General features: G+C 35.9%; 1 protein-coding gene across 1 annotated transcript in view; it reads right to left on the bottom strand.

Annotated features, from left to right (window-relative positions):
• Positions 1-830: 830 nt before the first annotated feature.
• Positions 831-22604, bottom strand: part of LOC129278017 (NF-kappa-B inhibitor-like protein 1) — a 34481-nt gene continuing 12707 nt past the window's right edge. Inside the window, exons 3-7 of the mRNA XM_054914217.2 lie at positions 21975-22095; positions 14552-14766; positions 13535-13932; positions 5955-7990; positions 831-5669 (exon numbers count right to left, since the gene is read on the bottom strand). Coding sequence (XP_054770192.1) covers positions 13558-13932; positions 14552-14766; positions 21975-22095 — 711 coding nt within the window. The 3' untranslated portion in view covers positions 831-5669; positions 5955-7990; positions 13535-13557. The remainder of the gene's footprint in view (positions 5670-5954; positions 7991-13534; positions 13933-14551; positions 14767-21974; positions 22096-22604) is intronic.

Raw genomic sequence — 22604 nt, 5'->3', positions numbered from 1 at the left:
ATGACGTAAAAGATAACAAAATCCCAATCTAAAAAATGTAAAATTTAAGTATACAAACTGCAAACGTACAATAAATGCTGCACTTTATTCAAAATCCATGTAATTTTCACCAAAATTTGCAGAGTTATAGAGGAAGGTATACCTAAGAGGTACAAACATTAAAAAATAGGGGTTCATGTGCTTGTTTTTAAACTACCAGCATTTTTATTAGAGAAAATGTGCTTTTTAAAACACCAAAAATGCGCCAAATACTTTGTATCTATGTGAAGAAAAAATCAAAACCACTCTACCATTTATTCAAACTCGGGGTAATATTCGTGATTCTTGGCAGCACTGCAGAGTAAAGTATTTTGAAATTGTAGAGATTTTTTTTTTAATGGTCCGTGGAATAATTCAATTTTTAGCTTCATAAAATAACGCATTGGATCTGCAGTTAAAGTGCAGAAGATGAGAAAAATCAGCTCATACCCGCAGCTAATTAATCACCTGTTCATCCATTGTGACGTCAGCGCGCAGAGTGTAAACTATGCGCAGATCATAATGCGCACAAACATAACTGTGGAACGTCCTTAAACGCAACTCTTTGTGCAACGGGCCCCTGGATTTATTCATGGAATTTATACTACATGATATATGGGGAAGCTGCTCGAATATGACGTCACAAATTTAAAAACTTAAACAAAATCATTAATCCCTCAATCTTTGATGGATTTTCATCCATTAAATCCATCTTATCGTCAGAGAGAACCACTTTATAAGCTACACATGATGAGATGAGAAATGAGAGACAGAAAATATACATGGAAGAGTATATATTTTTTGAAAACGTATTTTCAAAAGGGATTTATTTACAACATTTATCCTTTTATACACACTTTGAATGAGTAATTCTTCTATGTACATTTGTTAAACAAAATAAAACATGATCATAATCAAACGTCAATTTTTTTTAAATGATACTGGTTAATGGTCAGTTTGAACAAAGGATTGAAATATTTCAATGCTTTCCAGATCGACAATAAATGTAAGATTTAATTCAGTAAATAATGATCATGAAAAGTACAATGCTGGGGGAAAATGTTAAAAACTTTGAATAGAATTAATGTCAGATCCATGATTACACGTACAACAATCACAAAAAAAAATTCTGCAAACTCCAATTAATAAGATTATCCTACACCGAGCAATGAAATAAAATTCAAAAAAGTGACCAGATTACAACTTTGCCTGTGTATACGACGACATATTTGAATAAATGTGTAACAAATACAGTTATTGATCCTTTCATATCCCACATTGCCAAAATGGAATCACATTGAGACGAACGGAACGACAAATTTGTGATCAAGCGCATTGTTCTATAAATCTATCGCCTGGTTTGTGAAAATTATATTTTTTTAGTTACGATTACGGTAAATCTGCCATCCAATGGTAACTGACATGGAATCCTGATTCCTGATTGGACGTTGATCATCGTTACCATGGTATTTACAACGATATGCAAAGTTACTAAATATAATAGAAACATTATACAACCGGACCCAACAGTTAGAGGGAGAGAGAAATAATGCTGAGATACAAGTTTAAATTAAACTTTGTTAACTAAAATAAACACAATGTCCATAAACAGTATAAACCACCACAAAGTCATAAATTATGTACAAAGTTTATATTCATCAGGATGATAATAAATGGTAAGGACTTGTAAAATAATAGTCAACCATGTCCCTATAGGAATCTATATGTAGGTATACCTAGTACAAATACTGAACTTTTCTATTGTACAGCCATACATGAATATTCATTCTTATTGCACATTTAATATTCAAATAAATAAAAATATATAACTAAAATTCAACACAAGGCTTTTATTACCTCATTAAGATGATTTACATTTTGATTATTATAATATAGCACACATGCAGAAATAAAAATAATTTTGATAACCGCCTTCTGAATAAAACCATGACGCATTTTGATCCGAACTTAATAAATAAATGTACACGACAGAGAGATATCATGGGTTAATGAAATTCATTTTTTCTTTGCTTAAAATTAGCAGACTTGAAAATTAAAAAAAAAGTGAAGGAGAAACAAAGTGGCCGGGAAACAAGAGGAAAAGATAGTAAGTGTGAAGGACAGAGAAAGATAAAAAAATAATAAAGAAAGAAATGAAAGAATGAGAAAAAAAGAAAGAAATAAACTAAAGAAAGTAGGGAAGAAAGAAAGGAAAGAAGGAATTAAGGATGGAAGAGAGAAAGGAATTTCGGAAGGAAGGGAGGAAGAAAGAACGAAAGAAAGAAATAAAGAAAGAAATATAGGGAGAAGAAAAAAGAGGGCAAAGAAGATAAGGGATGGGTGCAGGTGGAGACGAATTTAGCCTTGTTAAGTGGAGAGCGGTTTAAAAAAAATGATAGATAAATTTTGAGAGAGTGTGATTAGCCGACCGCTGATCCATGGTTTTATCAATGGACTCATAAACACCGCAGAGGAACACAACTTTCCAAGACCAACAACCCGGTTTCTGAAACCTGGGACTAGATTGGATCTAAAAATGGGATAGCAATAACAAGGAATTTCCACACTTATCTGGAATACGTCCAAGAAAAAAGAAAGAGCAAAATTAAAGCAAATGGTGTCATCATGCATGGCCGTGATCATTTCAAATTTATGAACACATACACACATGTTGAATTCGATACAGAAGAGTGGAGCTGACATGTTAAGCGATAAAAAAATGTTTAAGTTAATTCAATATTCAGTTACTTTGTAACCACAACATAAAACCCGCCAAATTATATCTGCATGATCATAGTGTTTTGGAGCTGTATATCACGATATTGGTAATCTTGATTAAAATAGTCATTATTATTTTTTCTGAGACTTTTGTGATTAATACAATAACAAGGAAATTCATATAGAATACTACGACTTTGAAGTTGTTATAGCACAGGCTAAATACCTATATTTTTTGTTCTAAAACCGAGCCATCGTCAAGAATGTCAACAACCTAAACACCTGTTGAAATATTATGAAGAGAAAATGTTGCATAATATAACGTTTTAAGGTGTGGGGCGGGGCATTATTATAAAAAGTCTATTTTGAAAAAACAAATTCGTCGCCAACTTTTCACTCCATTCTGGAAGCAGCGGATAATGGGACACGACCCCAATTCCCTGGGTTAATGACATTTAGAGTACAGTCCGAGCCAAATAATCATATTGATCTGAATAAAAGTTCAAGTTATTAAAAGCAAGTAATTTCTTAATTCCCTGTTTATTCGTTGTGGTCAGACATGCGACGACCTAGATAGTTTATTTGATGCAAAAGCGGGAAGTGAGTTCGAATTTCTCGCTATGTCTACTTTAAAATTTATAATTTTACAAGGCTTCATGGTCTTTACTCGAGTCTGCCACATATCTATTTTCGGGGAGACAGGCAGTGCACACTAAACATAAGCATGAATAAAACACAAATTACCACATGCGTATAATAATTTGGCAGGTTAAAACGTCACTAAATATCAATAGTTTGAGGGACACATGACTGTCTTTAATAGTGTAATGAATCCAAACAAAGGTTTACCATTTACAACAACTATTATATTTTGGTGATTTTCTCAATGTAGAATGAATGACCCTCCCCCCCAAAAAAAAACAGCCCCAAAACAAAACTAAAAATATTTTCGTATTAAATGAATAATATAGCGTTATTGTTGCATTGTTTTAGAACAAATTTCTATTTAACAAAATTACGGATTTTGTTTAGTCATGACTCCAGGTATATCAGTAAAATCACCGAGAAATAACAACATGATAACCGACCAACACATACTTGTCAATTTTATCCTCTCGCGAATATGGCGAAGAGTAGGCTACCCAATGTTTAGAAGAGGGGGGGGGGGGGGGGGGTGGATATGAGTGAAAAATTTATCTTCAAGGATACGTTACTCCGAATATTCATGTACAATATATAGTTCAATAACGTTCGGAAAAAGATTAGGATCTAACCCTTAATATAAAAAAATTAATGAAAGTCCTTATCCGATCGGAAAAAAAAAATCACATTTCACTTTGTAAAATCCAGTAATAGAAATATGAAACAGTTTCCCCTACCCATTGAGACTGCAGTGAAACCGGTCACGTGCCTAATATTAGATGTCCCGAGAACATCAAAAAGAGTGACGGATGCTAGGCGGAGAGAGCAATCTCAAGGGGGTATACTAGCATTTATTTATAGAAAAGTTTTACACTTTTCACCCTAATTTTCGATGACGGGTGTTCTTCACAATATCGAAGAAAATACGAACTTATTATTTTGTATATTCAGAAGATTGGAAGCGATTTGCTCTGTTTTCACAGAACAGCCCTTTTAATTATATCAATACTTCATGAATAGCATGGGTATTCAAATAGAATATTTGTTTGTTTTATTTATATTTTCTATCTATAATATAAAACATATGTAACACTAAAGTATGCATCTCAAACAATATAATATAACCCTATTTGCAAAAAGGGGACTGTTATCATAAGCAAAATATGCTGGAACAAAAATTAATGACATGAAATTATTTGAGTGTAATATAAGGAGTTAAAACTGAGTGGATTATATTCAAATTTACAAATTAATGATTATGATGAAAGGAGATTATATTTGGAAAAAGACGAAATTTGCTTTGTGAGTTTGAAATACTGGTCGTAATTTATTAAATTGGTTATCCTTCGTCTCAGAGTTAAATTAATAAATTGAAAAAGACAATAATATTAGTCGGACTTTCAAAAAGATAGCGAAGTGACATCGGATTGTTTTAGTATAAACCTAGTCACGCATATACGTAAATAATATACCGATCAATATTGCGTAATTTGAAATGATCAATGAGTTATCTTCAGATTGGAGTCGAATTTGTAAATGTGACTGGGGCAATGAAAATATCAAATAATAGTCAACAACGTTTGTATGTATTCAGATTTTTCTTGACGTTCTCTGAAAGGGACATAAACCGTAAACACAGGTTTATTGACACCCTTGCCCGTCATATCAACACACTTAATACTCGTGTATAAATGTCAACCAGGAACGTACGATTGTGGTTGTCGGCTGAAATACGTATGGATATAGATTACCAGATCGTACTAAAATTAGTTAGCCCCGAGACTTTAGTATCAAGCCGAAGGCGTAGCCCCGTGATCGGAGCATGGCGTGTTTCCGTTAAAAGAGATAAAATTTACCGACATTACTTTTTGGCACTTGAGTTTCCTTTAGCTAATGTTATATATGAAAATGGTGATATGAATGAGTGAATGTTGAAGACGTAAAAGAGGAATACTGCGACGAGGATGCCAGTAACTAATATAAAATATTAAAATGGTGATCAAAATAATGACAAAAAACAATAATGATAATGATGATGGTGATGATAATAATGATGATGAATAGGAAAACTGTGATGAGAAATGATGGTGATGATATGCCTACTTCTAAATCAATCAGGAACTGTTGCTAGGCGTTTCTTTTAAAAACACTTCTCATCGCAAGGGTGACGAAAATTGTCATATTTGATTACCTGGCAATTTTTTTCGACTCTTCCTGTTTTAATATGATCCGGTAAACAAATAAATAAAACAAGTACGGTAATACAAACTATAATGACTATGGCCCGTATTCTGAACTGGGGTTTAAATTAAACCCTGGTTTAAAGTTGCAGTTTAAGTATGGAGAGCCAATTGGAGCATAAATCCCGACAGTAAACATTCAGTTTATTAACTCATATGACACCCAAATTGTTATTAATTGTCTGGGACTCATGACTGAGGTATTTTCTTTATTATGGAAGCAAAAGGAAACAAAATATTACACATAAGAAATTTATAATATAAACTTAATTTTTGATTTTGTGGCTTCCCATAATTTTAGTACAGAGTTAGACCGTGGTCTAAGTTAAACCTGACTTCAGAATACGGGCCTATGAAGTTAAACAAAATGTATTTTTTCCGTTTAAAATTATTCATTTGTTCAGATTCATTCATGGAAATAAATGATTATGATGTCATTAAACTACATTTGACATATATTTGGATTAAACAGTTCGTCTTTTCATGGACATGATATAACAGTTATTTACGATTATATATACATTTTTAGAAATTCTAGTATGATGTGATCCTAATAAGATTTTTTTTTCATTTCAATCAGTAAAATCATTTCAAGAAGACGTGACGTCATAGACGGGATCTCCTGTGCACGCCCCGTACAAATATATCACCACTATCATCCCTTCTTAGCACACTTTAATGGCGAGGGTTTTTATTTCACTCAAAGATGACGTCTAAAGTCCTCCCGAATATAGTTTCGCTTAAGTGATAGGTGTAACCGCTTGATTTAGCCTAAAAGTGTACATCCGCCTCTGACAAGGGTGTATTTTAGGTATCGCTCGCCCCCTCTGGGGTAAAGGTAGGGGAAAGAGAACTGGGCCCTACAAAGGGGTATATGGATTACTGTATGAATGTATGTGCAAATCTGTATGTAAACTTTATGCAGTGTGAATATTAAATGCACGAAGCGTTGTACTTTAGCAATGAATAATGTTTAAACATTCTTGGTGATTCTATTGATTAAAAGATGTCAAATAAATCTCAAAAGAGAGAAAAAATAAAATGAAAATAAAGATCAATGTTTTCCTCTACAATATGAAAATAAAACTACAACAAAATCTTGACTTTATGTGAATTCAACCTTGTCTAAACGCAGATATTTTTTTTTATCATTGACATTTTGCATGTTTTGTACCGAATTGTTGAAACAATGAATTCAAAACGTTACGATGGATTTCTGAGAAAACAAAAGTATATCTGCGCAAGTAATCTGAAAGCACTGAGGATGAATAAATCATGGTTCATAAAAAGAGATTTCAATCGAGAAGTTTGAATTCATTTCAGCACCTTTCTCCTCACGCTCACGTGTGAGATTAAGACATGATAACGTCAAACTTCTTAAGGTCATCTATGTAACCTATCAAAAACTCGTTCGTTTAAAGGTGTCGGGGAGACCCAATTCCGCAACGAGGGCAGTTACACCTACGAAACCGATTCCAAAACCGACCGATGGTATGTCAATGAAAAGCTCATTGTAGTCGGTTCCATCGATGAGACTGCCGCATAAGTGTTAACAAATACCATCGATAATTATATACACTCAATATTTCGGGTTTAATTATCAAAACATGTCTACAGTTGAAATATCTATAAGTAACTAAACGGATGTAAATTTTTTTATCAAGTTTACAAACTATATGGAATGAGAAACTGAATATCGGGGAAATTCTATTAAAATTTCTCATACATCTATGTTCGCGAAACAAGCAAAGCCTCGTTGATAGGGTGTATATATCAGGTATTTTAGTATGTTGTGTTACATGGTCTTTCTTGGTGTTATTAAAGTAAAATTCGTTATAAATGGTGTATTGTACCATGGATGTACCATACTTGGAATAGCTATTTATGTTTTTTTAACCAAACACTAACACGGGGGCATAAACTATGCATGCTTCTGGTAATTGGTTAAAAAGCTAATAAATAATTTAATTAAAGTCATTAAAAAAGTACAACTGGCACCGATCCAGTTGATAGAGAAGATGTAATATTATAGAAGCACAATATGCAAGTACGTCCCCAATAATAGAAGGCATATTGTAAAGAATAAGAATATCACATGTTTTGTACATAACATGGCGTGTCTAGTGTCTCTGAACTTCATATCCTTGAAAAATCCTAGATATTTTTGAATAATGGAATTCTCGAAAACCTCAATAACTCCTGGAAAATTGTGACAATATTGGGAAGTGAAAGCACTGTTTTTCTATCACCCGTCTTTCAACAATACTACAAGATGTTCTCAAACGAAGGGGTACGATGCAGAGCTTGGTATATCATCGCGCAGAATAATCATCTCAGATCCAGTGAACAGCTTTGGAGGAATAGAGTTCGCCCTGTAAAATATGAAAAACATGAAGGTAAAAGAATACATAAATGAATAAATTATGAAAATGAACATTAAACACACATAAAATTACAATTTACAAATATTATTACAGGTTAATATTATTACCCCGACTACAATGCTTATAGCAAAGCAGAATTCCAATTTTACTTTTCTTAGCATTATGTCAAACCTCAGATAAAATGACTCAATTTTTCTAAACTTTCACATTTAATGAAAAATACGTTTTATTGAAAAAAAATCGCATAATACATGTATATCGGATCGTGAAATTCCCCTCTATGCTGGATAGAATATACAAAAAATACAAATAACGTTTCTCCGTGCATCTTTTAAACACATTCTTGTCTATAATAAAATGACATGACTTGGATGTCATTATCGCAATACTTAAACGGCGATGTCCTATTAACACCAATGGTGTGTAACCAGACAATTACATCCATATTTCCAACAAAAACAATTTATCTTCAGCAGGCGGTAGTCAAACGCTGCGAATTTCATGACACGCTTTCCGCGCCAATTAACACCACATTCGTTGAAAAGGAAAGGGCAAATTGTGGTGTCTCGCGAAAAACGTGTTAAATATTACCGCTCTCTGGGAAATGAACTCCAATCAGAACAAGCAGGAACCCATGTAAATGTGATAATACTTTGTCCAATTATGGGAAGGTGATGGCTTGATAGGTACAGCTTGTTAGACAGAGTTGCCCTTTTTCGGTTTCGACTGAAAGGGGACTCCTACCTTATCAGAACCTTAACAAAATTGGAGACCCCCCCCTCCAACCACTCCAGAGTGGTAAAAGTTCAAAAAGGAAATTGAAAACAGGAATTTGAAAGTTTTGGCTCTCCAAAAATGTAATCACTAAGACTTATTCAGATATTAAATTTGCAACGTGGTTGTCGATTGTGACAAGGTGGAATTAAGGTACTACTCTGTATATTCTATGCATTAACATATACTTTTCTCCTCTACAATGCCTCTTTCGTCTCAGGATTGTAATAAAACATCACATAGCAATAGCGTGTTGCTATATGTCTTCTTAAAAGATATATATTATTCGGCATGAAAAAATAAAGTTGGAATTTGTCCCTATAGGCAATGGCATAATGTTTGTGGTCCTTTGGAATTCATATTGATTTTTTTTGTCTGCCAGATTTCGATTAACTTTCACCTTTCTGCTTCATCCGAAAATTATTCTTTTCTTCTTTAAAAAAAAAAAAAAGTTTCAACTCATAATGTGTAATTTATTCATATTGATTTGCTAAATATACATCCTTAGGCATCTGGAGAATAGGTAACAGGTAAATGTACATCCAAAATATATGAAAATCAGATTACTGTAATCATGCATTGGTAAAACCAAGAGTGAATGAACAAACAAACCCCAGATTTTCCGTTAATTTTTCTTTTGTAAATCCTAATGCATCCCGGGAAGGTTGAACATTTTGTTATCTCATCTTTTCTGTCATCACAATTATTTTTGAAGAAAATGAAAACGAAATCTGATACACACTCTGTCAACATTGGATGAATAACTAGGTTTGGCACAAAGGAAAATATCTGCTCGCCACCTGTTAAACCACGTCGATGTATAGATTGATAAAAGCATAGTACTTTGAATATATATAGTTTATATATAGTTTATGAATATATATAGTTTTCTTATGCCAGTGTCTGATGCACTCATGTATTTATGTAACAGTGCTGTAGGGTACGTCGTTGTCAATTAATTTTTTTTTGTCAGTATATAATCTAATAAAAAATAAGAACCCCCCAGAATATTGAAGTAAAATAAATAGAATAGAAATGGTTTATTTGAACAAAAAAAATCATTCGCGGCCCGAAGGCCGAATTACAGATTTTCAGACATAAAATCAAATACACAATATACATAAAAATTACAACATAATAAAAAACGGGAATTAGAAACAATCAATTACGTAAAAAAATAATCACATGCCTGAGGTAAATAATACATACATACGTTATTGCGAAATCGATCATCATTGTAATACAATCATTCTATATCCATTTATTATTTGATTCATTATCATAATTAATCTAAGATTTTATTATTATATTTTTATCATTACTATTAATATCATATTACTATCCTTTTATTATTCACATTATCATCATAAGAAATTAAGTATTGCACATAGAGAAACATTGACGCTTTGTACTACACTCATCAAAAAATAAAAGATGTTCGTTCACAGTCTACCACTGGTTTACCTATTGGAACAATGTGAGTAGTTATAGGTCAAAGTAACTGGAAAATTAAGGCTATAATTGTGTAGGAAGGCTAACAGATGTATTTAAATTCCGGAAGGCTTGGCAATAAAAAAAAACTTTGTGAGAACTCATACATTATTTGATATAACAGTTGTTATGAACATAAAAAAATTAAACGACAGAGAGAGAAAAAAAAATCTAAGCTCAGTTCGGTGTGGGAAAAGTAATTATCTAAAGGCAAAGTAATCAAAATCTTAACAAAAATTATGAGAATTTTCAGTTACATAGAATTCAATAAGTCGATAAGGTAAGGGATGGCACTTTGTCGAAGTCTTTGAGTCCTACATCTCAAATGTTGCCTGACCCTACTGTTTCTTAGGGTTCTGCCGACACCCTTCGGCTTAGGGATCAGGCGTGATAGTCTTTCATTCTTTTCCAGTTTCTGTGCAAAGGAAAGACATAAATCTTTCCTTCGATCTGCAAGAGACTTTAAGTGAAGTGATTCTAGTGCAGAGTCATATGATGTGAAGCGGGGACCTAGAATAATTCTTACAGTTCTCCTCTGAATTCGTTCTAGGGAAGCAATCTGTTGTTTCGTGAGTCCACCGTTCCACACAGGGCACGCATATTCCAGGAGGGGTCTCAAGTAACCAACGTAGATTGTACACAGATCATCCACACAAAGACCGAGGCTCCTCAATATCCTGATCATGTACATTCTCCCATTCGCTCACTGGAGCATGTAGTCTACATGACACTGCCACTTAAGATCACTTTGAAGTCTCACTCCAAGAGCTTTAACAGTGTCCAGAGTTTTCAATGACTGGCCATTAATTCTGAACACTGGGGGGTCAGGAGGCGACTTCATGAAACATATTTGCAATGCTTCACATTTGACTGGGTTGAGGGTCATTCCGTTAAGGTGGGACCAATAACTTCCGTAAGGCATTCACAGTGAGCTCCGGGGATTCATATGCAAATCTTGTGTTAATGATACTCATATCATCTACATACTTCCAGTGTAATAGATGGTCACCTTCACAAGCATCGTTGATGACAGCAAGGAACAGTATCGGTCCCAACAATGTTCCTTGAGGTACACCAGCGTGTAGTGTAGTCCAATCTGAGACAGAGCCCTTGTAGCGAACACACTGCTTTCGATTGGTTAGAAAATCCATGACCCATTGCACAAGATCAGGAGCTACTCCGTAGGCTATTAACTTCTGTAACGCTATGGTGTGATCAATTCGATCGACTGCCTTACTGAAGTCTGTTAGGATAAGGTCAGATACTGATTTACTTTTCTCTGCATGCAGATACAATATGTGCAACATATCTACGAGGTAATGACATGTTGAAAGCCCTTTCATGTTCCCGTATTGTTTCATGTCGAGATGAGGCGCTAGGGTTTTCAAGATCCATTTGACAACAAATCCTTCGAAGACCTTTACAAAAGAATCCGTCAGGGATATTGGCCTTAAATTCTCAATCACTGCAGGGGTACTCTTAGGCACAGGTATTACCACTGCCTTTTTCCACACTTCTGGTACGCAGCCTTCGGCTAGTGATGCGGAATATATATCTGAAAGCGGTTCGCTTATTTCACATGCGAATTCTTTTATGATACGAGGAGGCATCGAGTCAGGGCCAACTGCTTTGCTGACATTTATTTTCTTCAGCTGCCTAAACACTTCCCATGGTTCGATTCGTGGAGGGGGTGACGGTGAAGGTAGGTATGCAGGCAGATCTTCCCTTTTCATAGGAGGAACGTCACTGGCGTTTGAAGTGAACATTTCATTGATCTTATCAGCAATCTGCTTATTGTCGTCAACTCCTGGAACTCGAATGCTAGTATTACTTGACCCCGTATTTGTCATAACTTTAATCTGCTTATACCATTCTGCAGGGTTTGACTTCGTGTGGATTTTGATTCTCTCAACATAGTGATTCTGTTTAGCTTTCTTGATCTCTCTGCTGACACGGTTCCCAATAGCTTTAGACAGAGCTATGTCGTTCTTATGGAAAGCTCGCTGACGATCCTGGATTAGTGCTTTAATTGCAGGAGTCATCCAGGGTTTATCACAGCTGTGCATCTTTACAACTCGTGTCGGTAAGAAACGATCAACCATACCATTCATCATTTTGTAGAACAAGTCAGTCTTTTCATTGACAGATGATGTCTCGAGGACCGGAGACCAATCACAGCCCGTGATAAAAGATCCGAATTCTCGTAGTCTTGAATCTGGCAATGGTCTTGTGACTCTCTTCACTACTTTATTATGATGGTTACATGGTATGGTAGGTGTCCAGAGAATAGCATTGTGATCACTTGCACCAAGAGGGCATGTGATCAGCGGTTCTTGGTATTGGACAGAAAAGTCCGTTATAATTTTGTCCAAGGTTCTGTCTTCTCTTGTTGGTTTATTCACCACCTGCTTGAATCTTCTATCCCGCAGGAGTGGGGACAAGTCTAGTTGGTTAAAGTCTCCCATCACAGCAACACCAGCATCAGGATAACTGCTGAGGATCTGGTCTATGGTATCCTGAAGATGATCAACCAAGGTGTTAGCAAAGGGGCTGTTAGGTGGATAGTAGACAACAGCTACAACAATTTGCGAGATCGAGCATGGGAGCCGTTCAGGTCTGATTTTCACCCAAAGGACTTCCAGATCATTAGGCACATCAACCAAAAATCGTTCAGGTTTTAGGTGATTTTTCACGTAGAGTCCAACTCCACCTCCCTGTCTGTCACGTCTTGAATTCGTAAAAAGCACGAAGTTCGGTAGAGATACTAGATTTAGTGGCATGTCTGTATGAAACCAAGTTTCAGAAATTGCTGCCACTCCTATATTCTCTTGGGTCGTAACCACTTGCAATTCATCTAGCTTGTTGTTCAGAGATCTGGCATTGCACAGATAGAATTTAGGTAAGTTCGGTGTCCTGCGTTCAGAATTCTTACATGTGCCATTCTTCTCAATACTACTGAAGTAACTTAAAGTCCTCGGTCGGATAAACGGAGGAGGATCGATCTGCTTTCGAAGATACGAGGTAACAATCTGTATTGGCCGGTGAGTCTTTCTTCCTGCGCGACGACCTCGTTTGCGGGCACATCCAAGAGTCTGTATAGTGGAAAACACGTCTTGGTCCAAACGAGGTCTTGGTTGGGGTAGGTTTCGAAACTTTAAAAGTTCCTCTTGTGAATAGCAAATAGGACCAGGCTTGGGGAAAGCTATGTCTGTTTTTTTTTTAAAGGGTGATTGATGTAAATCTCAAATTGTTCATGGAACAACTCACCTTGCAATGGTCACAGCCTGCCACTAGAGAAGACCTTTGGGTAGAGTTCCAATGTCATAGAGCTGGTTCAAGGTTTGTGCCAGCTCTGTGACATTGGCGATGATCTGTTGCCTGTCCCGCTGCACAAGTCGCTGTCCACACCGCTGCAGGAACTTATCAGGGTGCCATATAAGCTGCTGCGCCTTGATGAATCGCCGAAGCTCCTGTTTGTTGGTCACGTCCACATCGCAGAGGAGAACCTTGATCATATTCTCCACCTTGCCTGAGGGGCAGGGCCAAGGTATGTCTCGGTACCGTAGGAGATCGTTGGCCATTTCGTGGAAGACCTTGTCGCAGAGTTTCATGTAGGAATGCTTCTGCTTCAGGGTCTTCTGTCGTTCACGTTCGATGCGGCGGATCTGTGAAATAAACATCACTTTAAATTAGACAGTTGTACAACGATACAACATTTTTTTTACACCTGGATGAAGGGAAATATAACCAGATTCATATCTTAATACTTGTAAAAAATTATTATGCCAATTAATCTACCATATTACCTTCTTTTGCCCTACATCTAATACTATATCTCCATCTGATACCACAATCTATTAAAGTAATTTTTCATCAAGTCCTTCTAAAAAAAAAACCACCTAGACTTTCACGGCCAATCCTGTCACGGCCAATTCACTTGATAGTCCCACACATTTATTCATATTTCTTGTCTTAAACCTGACCAACGGATCAATTCATAAATCAGCATTCATTGTAAAAACTGGGATGCTAAGACTGACATCAGTAATGTTGGTGTTCCGAGAGGACAACACCATAAGGTGTTAAAATTATACCTTAGAGATTGAACAAAACACCAAAGCGTGTAAAGGTTACAACCGAAGGTGTTGTGACAGCACCATAGGTGCTAAAGTAACACCATAAATTTAACCCCGGACTAGTATCTGGTGATGTCCTCTGTCTCCACTGGCAAACACCGCATATTGTTTGCTGTGTTGAACCTTGACAGATTAAAGTCTTCCGTACCTTCTGTCGTTGCATCTGAATCTCCTGTTTTCTCCATTGTGTCTCCTGCTTGGCCTCAGGGCTTGGTACGTACTCCCTCTGGAGCCGAACATTGTGATGGACCTTGGGGCCTTGGGGCTTGTACTTTTTATCTTCCTCCTGGTGTTTTCGTCGGATCTCCTGGGCTATCCGGTTCGCCCAGGCGTCGAAGGACTCGCAGTCATGGTCGGCGTAATCTGCAGAAGAGACAACATGCAAGGGGGAATCAGATTGATAGGATCTCTCTAGATATGGCTTGACCAAACCAATTTGACACATAGGCTCTCTGGAGGATTCCTTCACCTAATTACCCTGTGTATATATTTTTTGCTCAAAAAGTTGAACAATTGTTAAACTTTTGGTTATCCTCATTTCCACAATGACCCTATACCCCAGTTCAAAGAACTGATTCTATGTATTTTATTATCGATTTTTGGCCAGTAAATTTCTTACATTTCATACATAATCAAGGTCCGCAAATTATTTACAAATGATAACCACTTTGAGACACGCTAGCATGGTTACTGACATGGATTACTTGACCAGAGTCAGTGACCAAAATGGGTCAGACGGCTGGTATAGATCATGGACATTAAGAGAATAATCCGCACAAGAATGAATCACTGAATACCATGAACTGGTTTGGAAACAGCATTATGGCCGAGTGAAACCTGAACCCGTATGGACGGCTTTAATCAACATAAAGGACATTTGAAAATAATTAACAGACAGAATAATAGCTACAAACATGATTAGTCAACAGGGTTAACGACTAAATCTCTATGGGCGGCCACTTGGACATAAATTAATGAACTTCGTAAACAACAAATCGACCAAGAACTATAGAATACATGTATTAGCATTTACATAGCACTCTTATAATAAGTAAACACGCATCACATCGCAGAAGCCACTTTAATGAAAAGTGCCAATATTAAATTCAAAATTAGTGAATAAGAAACAAAATTGCACGGTTAATTTTCATCTTGCTGATTATTTTTCTCCCCATCCCCCCCCCTTTTTTTTTTTTTTTTTACCATAATGGCCACCGGTGTGTTGGCTCAGTTGGTAGAGCGTCCGTCTCACAACCGGGAGGTCGGGGGTTCAAACCCCGGCCGCGTCAGACCAAAAGACGTTAAAAGATGGGAGTTGCTGCTACCCTGTTTGGCGTTCAACGATTAAGGGATAAAGCCTCGTCGATCTGGCGCTGCACAGCGGCTGCCTGGCCCACGATCAATTGGGCAAAGCAAATTTTCGGAGTATTTTCATTTCATGTCTAATTCGAACAATAAATTATGGATTTATCGGATTGGATTTATCTATATCGCATTCATAATTATCAGCAACCACAATATAAATCTAACTTGTAAAAAATACCACCCCATCACAGGACAGTCTCAAACCACTTGCGTTGAAGGGCAGGGGGGAGGTAAGGTTGAGAACAACATAAGGGCGGTGGCTATATAGTTACCAAGACAATTACGTCATAGATATTCGCGGGGAATTCCCTTAGACATCATTTGCAGTGTGTAAACATCCGAGTTGCCGACGATGGATGGACCTTAATTAAGCAACTTCCTTACCGAACCATCTTGTCATTTCGGTAAAGGATATCGAACGTTACATCTTAATCATTTAAATATAATTGAAGGGGGACATTTTTGTTACGCTTGATTCGAGTCCTACGTCCCTACTTCCATCTGTATTCACTCCAAATAAGAGTTCAATTATTAGTTTTCCCGCTTCAACGAGCATAAACAATTCACTATTCATATGATATTTTACTCACAAGTCTTTTATCATTTTCCGCCGAGGAAGCAACGCTAGGCAGTGATGGGGGAGGGGGTTTGGGACTCCCTTGAATTACATATATAAATACTAATTGTGGTTGGGTTGGCATTGGAGAGGGTAATTTAATTGTGTTGAAAATTTAATTGTGTTGAAAATGAAAATATCCTCAACCCTTCATCTCAGGCAATTAAAGTTATCAAGACTATACAAAATAAAAGTGCACCTCATGTGTCGGAAAGAAGCGCTAGCAATGGATAAAAAGACAATCGGGAAGAAATTCGCAGGGTGTCCAACTCTTATTATATGCTCCCCTTTGAGTCATCTAGAACACGGAACATATTGGTCGCAATTTTCTTTAAAATGAATATTCAATTTTCGTCGTTGTTTTGGCCTCTTCTAATTGCTAGATTGTGATGGTTCACTATGTCCAATTTGTGTTAAGAATCGAATACGCGCGGTTCTAGGGACGACTTTACTTACTGTATTTACTTATTCATTTATTGTATTTATTATCATTTATTTAGTTTTATTAATTTATTCATATATCTTTATCATTATTACTATTAGTATTATTATTATAATTTATTATAATTTATTCATATATCATTATCATTATCATTATTACTATTAGTATTATTATTATAATTTATTATTATTACTATTACTATTATTGGGGGCTGTCGTGTTTTGAGTGGATGTATAATATGACTTTACTTGAAATTTGATATTTGGTGGGATAATTATAAGCATAAACGCCTATAGGCTACGAAATATAAGGATATAATTTTCGCTTGCAGCTATCTGATATAGGTAATAAGTAAAATTGTGAGATAGGTGTTCAAAGGGCCGATTCAAAGAAAAATAAATAACTGAAAAACTATTATAATGTCATGAAAAGTAATGATTAAAATATTCACAATAATAAATGGACGCAAAAAAAAACCGTCCCTATAATTTTGTTACTCTCTAATGCCCTTTTTGTCTCCTTGTTTCTAGTGTTGCTGTTGCATGTCTGTGGTCTATAAGATTATGGTTGTTCCACTTTATATGTTTGTCATTTTGCCTCCGACGAAGATTCTGCTAGGATCGAAAGCTTAGGCCCCTTTTGACTTTCTAATAAAAATAAAGTGTTAGATAATATACAAATATATCCCAAAATACAATGATTGAATATTAATCATAACGAAGGAAATCAGCAAATGGCTACTTCTTGTCTACTTCCGATAATCTGGAAGACTATCGTTTTCAAACAACAATACATTGGTCATAGTAAACATGCATATTCTATCACAAAGTACTAAACGATAGAATTACTTTTCAAAGATTGTGTTCATACACAATCGCGAAAATCGATCTATCAAAAATAAGACAAAATATCTAGGCCAGCTGCAGCTATAAGCAAATGCGGAAACACGTGATTAATCCACCTGCTCCGACTAATTGAAATAGAACATCAATTAATAATTACATTTTTTAAAATAGATGTTTATCTATGGTTATGCGATTGTCCAGAGATCCTTCACCGTTTCATGGCCCGATAGAGAGAAAACTGCTTCCTTCAATAAAATTCGTCTATTGCCAAATTTTAATGGCGTTCTTTCATGAAGGTTATTGTATATGCAATATAAAGTGATATTTAATCGAATTTCGGTCGAATATTCGGCATTCATATTTTGCTACAAGCCTATGTCATGGCAGAATTTATTACTGAAGCAGTGTCGACCTTTTCCCCTTGCTCGCTTCGCTCTTCCACATTAAAAACACAATTTATACTACTTCACCGCGAAATGTCGCCTCATCACACCGTCCATTATGTAATTTCCATGGAGGTCGTCGTAAAAGCTATTAAAAAGCGTTAGCTTGTCGTGAAGGGAATAAGATTGCTTGACATGATGATAAAGCTCTAGACAACTAAATGTTATATTTTAAAGTTTTCAATACTTTAATTTATACCCCACACAGCAAAAACTGTGGTGTTAACCGGTGTACATAGAGGACCACACCAGTTATTTTACTCCGGTGTTAAATTGATGGTGTTAGTTTAACACCTATAGGTGTTATTAAAATATCATTGGTTGTTACATTTACACTCTTTGGTGTTATGTTCAATCTCTAGGGTGTAATTTTAACACCTCAGGGTGTGGTCCTCTATTAACACCAACTGGTGTCAGTTTTAACACCACAGTTTTTACAGTGCATGTTAGCTGGATGTCATTAGAGTCTAGTCTGCAAGTTTACAGATTTTACAGAGACTTTAAATGAAGTGTAAATTGAATAAGGGTATTATCAGGTTTATTGGATATACTTTCCTTACTTATGTTCCCTTTCCATTTTATTCAATTTCAATTATTATAAAATTCATAACATTCATAAAATATATTACCTTCTTCTTTTCATTATGATATTTCGCAGATTTGCATTATATATTTTAAGCATAACACAAAAATAAATTTGCCCTCCACAGGCCCCAAATACGCTGCAAGGTGAGTTCTAATAAGGAGCGAAAAAACTAGTCTTTGCCCTTTAAAGAAACAAAAACAAGGGTAACTCCTATCTTATCAAACGATCACTTCATGTCACTCGGCTCGTGAATGTCAGTCACATGACTCATAAATGTCACATGATTCATACCCATGTCGCCTACTTGTACTTCGACAGACCTTGCCAAGACCCACTTTGGTTTCAAGTTATTACAAGATTCGAGATTAAGTCAAGAAATGCTCTACATGTATTAATAGTCTTTAAACGGTTTTCTACGACTTTTATGCTATGCAGATATTTATGTTAATGCGTCGTCTTCTTACGTATATGGTTAAGAGCATGTCCTCAATCTATCTCTCGATAAACTACACTTTTCTTCTAAAAAGACGTTTTGATGAGATTATGGATGTGCAAAACAAGACGCTTTAAAACTTAAAATTGACATTTCAAAATGTGATCACGCACTCTAAAGGTGCATACACGTAATTCCCTTTTTCCGGAAAAGCCCGAAGATCGCCGAAGCATCAAGCGAAAGATGGGGATTTGCATTATTTGCAAGATATGGCGACGAGTGAGCGGCGCCCTCTTAATTTCAAGATGCAGAGTCTTTAAATATGATTGGAAGTCAGACTGCCATCTACTAAGCCTATTACAACCAATTTTAAGAAACTTTGAACAAATATGTTTAGAGTTGATGGAAATGATATTGTTGGGATGAATATATAAAGAGACAGGTTCTTAAGTATAGATCATCCACCTTCCATAAAAGCTGAGTTATTGATATCAGATAAACTGAAGTGAGTTCGCCTAACCACCATCGTATCGTAACAGTGTCTTTAAAATGCCAGTCTAAACACCCTCGGCTATGAATTGGGTGTATTAAATATGTTCCAAAGCTTCTTCGAGAGTTTAATTCTTAGTGAGTGTGACTGTTTCAATCTGTTAACACTAAAAACATGTAGGTTTCTTTTTTTGATACATATTGATTCATTGATTGCTTGACTGACTGACTGAATGGCATATAATTTATTTCACTTAACATTTTTAATAGTGAAATGATAAAGAATATGGGACAGCATAATGTAACCTACTAGAATGCATAGCTTGATTATTAGAACTCATGTCTTTATACACATCCTTCTTGAAATAATAGTAACGCTAGGCCTATAGTTGCTACGATATTAATTTTGGACCGCGACTGACACATTTTGATCCGTCTGGTTCGTGGGTACGCCGGTAAGGTTGTCAGGGCAGCGGGTTCTAAGGTCGGAAATGTCTTCGGAAAGTGTTCATTAGCTTCAAGGAGTACTTGACAGCTCCTTCGCAAATCCATATAATGTACATGATGTATAGAAATCGCTCCATAAAGACGTAATATGCAAACGTGTCCAATCACTCTCTCTACGGTATAGTACACACTAAGAAATAGGGGTTCAAAGTTGAACCATATAAGGGTTGGTACAATAGCAGCACCCACAAGGGGTGCTAATTCGTGTAATTTTGGTCATTTGAGCACCTTTAAGGGTGCAATTTAGCTATATTACGCACCCAATTAGGTGCAGAAATTAACCGTGTAATAAGGGTTCAAATTTGAACCTTTTTAATGTCAAGTATTATACACCTTAAAGGGTTCAAATTTGCACCTTTTAGAATGCAAACGAGCATTTCTTAGAGCAGATAGTGATAAAAAGGTGCATTTTGCACCTTTTTCCACTTAGGGTGCAAGATTACACCCCTAAAGGTTGGTACAATTAAGTGTTTCGTTTAGGGTTAAAAAATATCTTATTGTGTACAGAATATATAGTGTTGTGTCTTAGAATAGGGCCGGAATCACGCCATGAGTGTGTCCAGACACGTTGCGTAGTCTGGACTATACATCAACTAAAAAGGTGGAACCTTCAACAGATCTGTTGAAAAACCTCCTTGAATGGCATCGTGAAGCATTGGTGAATATTATCTTTAGTTTTTACTGTAAAAACGCGGTTAAAAATTTGAAACACGTTTTTTCTATAACTCTAACAGCTATTGTTTAAAGTTTGAAACAAGCTGTTCAAACAAGTTTTTTTTTCTTTAAAATAACAATTGTTAAAAAGGTTTAAACTTCGTATTTCATTTTGCGTAAGTGTCCGGATAACCAACTCCAATTTTTATCATCATTATACAACATTTTACAAAACATGATATAGTACATACAATGGAAGTACAATAATAGATCCCTAAAATATCGCAAGTGTAAATCGTTAACAGAATTTTGGTGGGACTTTAAATCTTGTATAGACTATTTCGATGAAGATGTGAGTGGTTTACACAACAAATTGTGAAGAAGCAGAACATACAAAAGGTCCAAGTTGATGACGCACAGATTTGCGTCAGTCAGCGTCAGCCATCAAACAAAGCGTGTACAGTTTCGTTCCTTTTGAACGGCGCTGCTTTGCAGCTCCATGTAATTGTTCTGTCATCACAGAATACTGAGGCAATCAAGAATAGATCTCTGCTATAAAATACATTTTAGTATCCTGAAAAGAAATTATGGAGTTTTTGTACAAAGACGCAGAACTCTTTCAAGAACATAGAAAGTGTCAAATCCCCTTCAAGACAAAAAGCAACCAAGAAGTCTTTGACGGAAATTGGTGAATCAAAACAGGGAGTTTTGGCATTTACTGCGGGAAAACTCTCTACAATGCATCGACCCCTTTTGAAATGCAATTAAAATCACAATAGAAACCTGAGAGGCGTTTGTCGAAAGTTGGACTGGGTTAGCAGGTAATCCGGATATTGGCACCGGACGAAAAATTAAAATTGTCCAGAGTTAAGAGATTCCGATTCTGTTCCGGTCCACCAACTTTTGACAAAAGCTTCACAGCTCTCCATTGTGATTTGACTTGCATTTTAAAAGGAATTTGTGCGTTGTAGAGAGCTTTCCCGTAGTAAATGCGAAAAGTCTGGATTGACTGGACAAACGGCATGTTTGCAATTTTCTGTCAGCTCCGAAAGTAAGAACGAAAGTACTGCTCTTATTCACGCATTTTCGACAAAGACCTCCCAGCTGTTCACTGTCGTTTGACGGACATGTTCGATACATTTATTGAACCTCTTTTATGAGAGGGCAGAAATCAGCTAATGAGGATCTTACCTTCCCAACAGTCGTGTTCCCACATAACCTTTTCATCAAGATGTTCATTGACCGTCTTCCATTGTGGTTCTTTCTCGTGTTTACTCTCATCGTGTCTTCGGCTCAAACGACTCTCCAAATCCTGAAACAAATATAAAAAATATAAGATATTATAATCTATAAAATCCACTTTAGCGGTGTATCAAAATGCGTATGTTAGTCAGCATGCAATCTAAAAATGACGTCATTAAATAGAGGCAAATAAATGAAGGGGTATCATAGGATTACTTCTCGTTTCCACATCCTTCTTTTGTCTTTCTTCTGTGTCCTTTTCCCCCGTATTCGCATTTTCCTTTATTTTCGCTTCAGTCTAGTAATGAATACATCACACAAAGCGCTTAGATACGCAAGTATTAATCGCTTTATAACTATAATCATTAGTATAAAACCAAGATTTCATATTTATGCCGAAAAAGATCTCAACAATTAAAGTCTTTGTTACTATGTTAATCATTCTCATTTGTCCATCAATATTAGTACATTTCTAAATAACAATATATGTTGTTTATTGATTATATAAACCCCTCAAAAAAGTTTGGAAATCTGAGTTTGACCATTAATTTCTCCAAACTCCCAATTTTACACAATGCA

Source organism: Lytechinus pictus, chromosome 15 (genome assembly GCF_037042905.1).
Source record: "Lytechinus pictus isolate F3 Inbred chromosome 15, Lp3.0, whole genome shotgun sequence".
In the NCBI taxonomy this organism is placed as follows: Eukaryota; Metazoa; Echinodermata; class Echinoidea; order Temnopleuroida; family Toxopneustidae; genus Lytechinus; species Lytechinus pictus.
This window is presented reverse-complemented; position numbering and strand designations above follow the sequence as displayed.